A 6,289-nucleotide genomic window follows, 5' to 3' on the forward strand; every position below is an offset into this window, starting at 1 on the left:
TTGGATATATTACCTGAGAATTAACTGTTTGTATACAGTTTTGCTGTAGAGCAGGAGGAATTTTAGTTAGTTCTAATTACTGCAAAAATCATGAAGTCTTATTTTGCAGGGTGAAAAAAAAGAGAATTAACTTTGATTACATCATAATTTAAAAATAATCTTTGCCTGTTTTCCAGTGTCTCTGGAAAAAAAAAAGCATGAATGTATCATTAAATTGTGCTTTTTCTTAATGTCATGCAACCATATTTTTCTCTTCTAGAAACCAGGTGATGAGGAAAAAACTCATTTTATTTTTTAAAAGAAGAAATCATGCAAGAAAACAAAGGGTGAGGTCCTATCCTTGTTAACTGAAATTTGTACAATTTCCCATTCATGCTCATTTAGGCATTCACTCCCCCATTATTAATGAGAACGGTCCTTGATTATGTATGAGAATAAGTACTGGTTTAGAAAATGGCTATACATATGAGTTAAATATAAGTCTAACATTTTAATTCACATTTAATGCCGTTGTCAAATTAATTTCATTGGTCATCTATGTATGATAACATGTTCATCTAGCCAAAATAAAGAAAATGGTGAGTAGTTAAGAAAATATGAAAAATAGGATGATCTACATTAGTCTCTTAAGCCTCAAACAAATGTGGGTAAGTTTTAGTTATGCTGATTAGACGTTGCTCTTCTTCTTTTACTAGAAACTGGGTCATGTAGGTTTCAGCTTTTTCAAATTTAAATAATTTTGCATATGTTGTTATATGACTTGCAGTCCAAAAGTTGTGTGGTTATAATCTTCATGGAATTTAAGTTACAGAAAATAGAATGCTAATATTCTCATATTCATAATGTGTTCGTGCATACTAATTTTACAAACTGTTAATACATTTAAATTCAGTAAATAAATGATGTTTTTTAAATCCACATCAGAAATGAATTTTGTACCTTAGGTTTAATGACCTGACAGTTAATGAGTTGTAAAGCTCAAGAGTCAGTAGCTTTTATTTGATGTAAAATGTCTAATGTTCTAATTTGCTGGTCTAGTCCTTCAGATGCCTTCATAAGTTACTGGCATTGGATTGTTGTTGTTGTTGTTGTTGTTTTTCCCCAAGAACATACAAATAAGAAATTAACACAAATTTTTTTTTTCCCTCCAGTAATTTTGTTGTGGTAGTTTGCTAAGTTAGCTCTCTAGAGATGCAACCTGAAGCATAGACTTTTTCACATTTCAGAGAGTAAATGCAAACTTTATGTGTTCACTGATTCGCTTAATACATACTTATTGGCCATGTACTTTGTTCCATGCATTACTCTACAGAGGTGAGCACGGTAGCCCTGTGGTCTCAGCCCACGGGGTGCCCTAGGTATCAGGCGGACAAGTGCGCAGGCAGTCACTGCACTGTGGTTTGCGGTGGTCATGGGCACACAGATGACTGTGAGAGCGTGGAGGAGAGGGCCACCTGATGCAGATAAGAACACACAGGAGAGGTCTGCAGGGAAACCAAGACTGTGAGCTGAAGGAGAGCTTAAATAAGGTCTGGGAGGTGGAGGGAGTATGGCAGGTCAGAGCTGGCTGGAGCTAAAACTGAGCTGGGAGTGTGATGAGCAATGGGGCTGCTTCAGGAAACCACGTGCCAGGTGTAAGTGCCTTGCTGGCCACCTGTGAGACTTTGGATCAGTTCTCGAAGGCACCTTTTAAGTTTTCAGACTGAGGTGGCATAATGTTCAGGTTTGTATTTTAAGGATTTACGTTTGGCTATAACATTAAAAATGTGTTGGAGACATAAAGGAAGCCATTATTTTAATCTGGGTGGGGGTGATGTTGGCCTGGATAAAGTGGCTAACAATAGAAATGGAGAAAAGGTGAGGGACACAAAAGATATATAGGAATTGCAAAGAGTGATTGGGAAATGGGGGTGAAATGTAGTCATGTGGTGTCAGGGAAATAATGTTCTCCTCCCTCGTGTCAGGAAAGTGAAATGACCAATGACAGTGGTTTTTGTAAGTCCTTTTTTACTTTCCTCCATCCATATGTTGTCAGATATGTACACAGTTCTGTGTCCATAATGGAGAATTTTCTGTTTAGAAAATGGGATTATAACTTCTCTTAAAGCATTTTTTATTTCATTTAGTTCATTGGATTCTTTTTACTGTAAAGTACAACTAGTTTCTGCCTTCTCTACACTGTCAAAAATGTTTATTATATGGTATTATTTATAATAGCAAAAAACTATAAGCAACTAGAATGTCCACCAGTAAAGGAATGATTAAAGACTGCATGTTTTCTCTGATACATTGGAAGAATAACAACAAAATGTTAACATGATTGCTTTTTGTAAATTTTCCAGTCTCTTCTCATAAGAAAGACATTGTTATTAAAAGGAAAGATAGCTAGTCCATTACTAGTAGCAGGTCATAGACTTGTTGATTAATTTGTGTAGTCTTAATGTTAAGTAAAAAAATCTAGCCATAATGTTTTCTACATGTCGGTCTTACATAGGAAGCAGCTCCTTTCTCTCTCCTTTATCAGTTCAAGAACAGCTTTTCACTCACAGTTGAGTTATAGACCAAATGTACTTCTGACTTTACCTTAAGAAATAGCATTTATTTTAAAGTATTAGGTTTGTCAGAATCACAGAATTTAGTTTAATTATTGATTTGCTACGGGTATTTAATAGGAGCAAAAAATCTGCCAGCGTTACGATCAGCTCATGGAGGCATGGGAGAAAAAAGTGGACAGAATAGAAAATAATCCTCGGAGGAAGGCTAAAGAAAGCAAAACAAGGGAGTACTATGAAAAGCAGTTTCCAGAAATTCGAAAACAAAGAGAACAGCAAGAAAGATTTCAGCGGTAAGTGTTGAGTGACTGTAGTAGTTTTCCTTCAAACATACTTTTGCATTTTCACAGTATTACCATTTCCTAAATCTGGTCATTAAAGATATAAAGAATGTCTGTCTTCAATATAAAGTTTCTTTACCACTCAGTAAATATGATGTCTTAGGGAACTGAACATTAATTTTTAATTTAATCATCCTGTTGAATCTAAATGCAAGTGAATAATGTGAAATTCGTTAGTTCTTGAAAGTATTGATTCCTTGGGAAAGGACAGTTAATAAGAATAGACCTAAATATCCCTTAGTCTTTTGTTACCAACATAATCAAACAGTATTAAATTGCTTGCTAGGTAAGAAATTAATTGGTTTTGGTAGTTTCTGATTTGTTAATACTTTTGGAGAACAGGTATTTTCAAAAGGTTTTAAAAGCTTTCATTTTTCTTCTTCACTGTCTCATGTAAAAGTCACATACACCCTTTTTTTACTTTTTTTTTTTTTTGGAGAGGTTTTTGCTATAGGGCACGTACGCTCGCCAGAAAGACAGAGAGAGACAGAGAGAGAGAAAGCGAGAAATCACCCCCCAGGGGGGATGGGGATGGCCACCCCGCAGTCCCCTCTCCTCTATTCTCCTCTTGGGATCTTGGGCACACACACACACGCGCCTGGTGTGAGTTTAAGCCACCGGGTTCGGGACTCGAACCGCGGTCAACTACATGGGAGTTCAGTGACCTAGCCATCGCTAACTGCTGGTCCCATACCCCCTTTTACTCATAAATAAATTTTTCTGAGAGTTATGGTTGGGTTGTTTCCCTCCTTTTTAAGGTGTTTTATTTACTTTTATTATTCTGCTATCCTGTTCTCCAGAAGGCAGACAAAAATACTACTTTTGAAGTAGAAAGGGCATCAATAACTGGTTTTCCAGAGGTTTCTCATAACCATTGAATAGTTCTACAATTTGAATTTGGACATGTAACCTTTAAATCTCAATCTTAGCATTTGACTCATTATTTATTTAATGGGCCACTCAAGTGCATTACTTAAAAGTAGTTAAAATCATATTGTAGGTTTCTTCTCTTACTTTCAATTGGTTGAAAAGAAAAATAATTTATAGGGACTAACAGATGACGTAATGGTTACGTTGTTGAACTCTCATATAGTTGACTGTGGTTCAAGTCCCAGCCAGACCTGGTGGCTTAAAACTCAGGCCAGGCACATGTGCATGCATGCCCAAAGTCCTGAGAGGAGAATGGTGAAGAAATTGTGATGTGGCCATCCCCCCTGGGCATGATTTCTCACTTTCTGTCTCTCCCTTTTTCTGTCTCTGGCGAGTATATGCACCCTATAGCAAAAATCTCTCTTAAAAAAAAAGAAAATAGAAAATAATTATATAACTTAATTGAAATGTCTTTTTTATAAGAGGTCTTTAAATATATTTATAATTTCTTTCTTATATTTAGAGTTGGGCAGAGAGGAGCTGGTCTTTCAGCCACCATTGCTAGGAGTGAACATGAGATATCTGAAATTATTGATGGGCTTTCTGAGCAGGAGGTAAGAAAATTAATTGATTTGCTACAAGTTAACTCATTTATTATTATTACTGTTATAAAAAGTTTATTGGGAACCAAATGGCTATGTTGCTGGACTCCCACGTAGTCGACCGCGGTTCGCATCCCGGACCCGGTGGCTTAAAACTCATGCCAGGCGCGTGTGCGTGCGTGCCCAAGATCCTGAGAGGAGAATGGAGGGAAAGGGATTGCAGTGTGGCCATCCCCCCTGGAGGGTGATTTCTCGCTTTCTGTCTCTATGTCTCTGTCTGTCTGGCGAGCGCATGCGCCCTATAGCAAAAAAAAAAAAAAAACCTCTCCAAAAAAAAAAAGTTTATTTACCCACTTCTTCTGTGAGAGAGAGAGAAAGACAGTCACACCCAACAGAGCCCTCAGGCCACCATTCACCTCAGTGGTCCTGGGTCACAGGCATGTCTGGTGTGCTCAGGGTATTCCTGGAACAAGAACACAGGACTTTTCTCATGTAGGTCCAGCTGCGCTACTGCTACACCATTGCCAGGCCCCTACATTCATTAAATATTAAAGCACTTCAGTCCTATAACTAAGGAGCTAAGGGTTTATATGTGTGTATGTTGAGGGAACTTGAGTTACTGAAGACTGGACTGTTTCGAAGACTGGCCAACCATGGAAGAGTTTTGAACAAGGCAGTCACATGATTGTGTTTGCATTTTACAAGAATGACTTTGACAGAAGGAGACCTGGCAGAAGGGAGCTGCTACAAGAAAAATAAAGATCTGAGTCAAGATAGTAGTGGCAGGAATGTGTAAGAGGGTGGTGATAGGGGAGAGCAGTAGAAGATAGAATGCACAAGACAGAATGAATGAAGTGAATGTGGGGGTCAGAAGAAAGAGGAATGGAAAATAACTTCTCAGTTTCTAGGTTAGAGGACTGAGCAGGTGGTATAGTTTCCTAAAGTAGTGAAGGAACATGTGTTTGCAGATGGTTGTATATTCTCAAGAGGGTGCTGTCTAGCCAGGTGGGAAAGAGTTGAACTGGAAACAGCTGAGCGTCAGTCCTCTGTATGCAGGTGAAATAGCTCTGGACCGGTGTGGTAATTGCAGTGAAAGGACAGGTGACTGAGCATGTGAGGATTAAAACTAAATACGGGGGAAATTCACTTATGAGTAAAAATGAAGTTCTATTCTTTTAAGGGAAAGACGCACTTTGATAGTGAGTAGAATTGTTTTTTCTTGCCCTTGTGACAACAGAATTATTAAAATTATGAAACACTTACTAGAGACCAAGGTGTACATCTGAAGAATCTGAGAGGACTTAAAGTTTCTGAAGAATTAATGTATACGCATGTTTTGGTGCATAACATTTTTATGAAATCCATGCAGTATCTTCTTACTAAGATGTACTGTGAACTTTTTGAAGACCCCAGGTATATCACTAAGGCCCAGCAGCAGCATTTCCACCCTCGTGAAGCTTCCTCACTCACTATCCTGAAACAGAACTAACCAGATGCCAATATGTAGTTTTATTTTACACTGCTTTTGTGTTTTTATTTTTCTATTTAATAATTATTTACAGTTGGCCCGAGTGTCATCTTCATGAGTGCGATTATTATCCCTTTGGGGCCATCTTTGGATTCCCAGAGACTAATGCTCTCCTTTCTTTTTTTTTAAGAGAGATTTTTGTTATAGGGCATGTGAGCACGCGGGAGAGAGAGAGAGAGATGGAAAGCAATAAGTCAACCTCCAGGGGGGATGGCCATGCTGCAATCCCTTCTCCTCTCAGGATCTTGGGCACATATGCACTCATGCCTGGTGTGAGTTTTAACTCTCTGGGTCTGGGATTTGAACCATGGTCTCCTATGTGAGAGTCCAGTGATGTTACCATTTCGCTATCTACTGGTCCCAGTGACAGATGTTCTAATAAATATTAGGTTGTAG

General features: G+C 38.2%; 1 protein-coding gene across 1 annotated transcript in view; it reads left to right on the forward strand.

Annotated features, from left to right (window-relative positions):
- The window catches only part of NCOR1 (nuclear receptor corepressor 1), a 184,559-nt gene that overhangs the window by 68,274 nt on the left and 109,996 nt on the right, over positions 1 to 6,289 (forward strand). The window contains 3 exon segments of the mRNA XM_014589600.2: positions 260 to 326; positions 2,673 to 2,845; positions 4,287 to 4,377. Coding sequence (XP_014445086.1) covers positions 260 to 326; positions 2,673 to 2,845; positions 4,287 to 4,377 — 331 coding nt within the window.

Source organism: Tupaia chinensis, unplaced genomic scaffold, assembly GCF_000334495.1.
Source record: "Tupaia chinensis unplaced genomic scaffold, TupChi_1.0 Scaffold000365_1, whole genome shotgun sequence".
Classification (NCBI taxonomy): domain Eukaryota; kingdom Metazoa; phylum Chordata; class Mammalia; order Scandentia; family Tupaiidae; genus Tupaia; species Tupaia belangeri.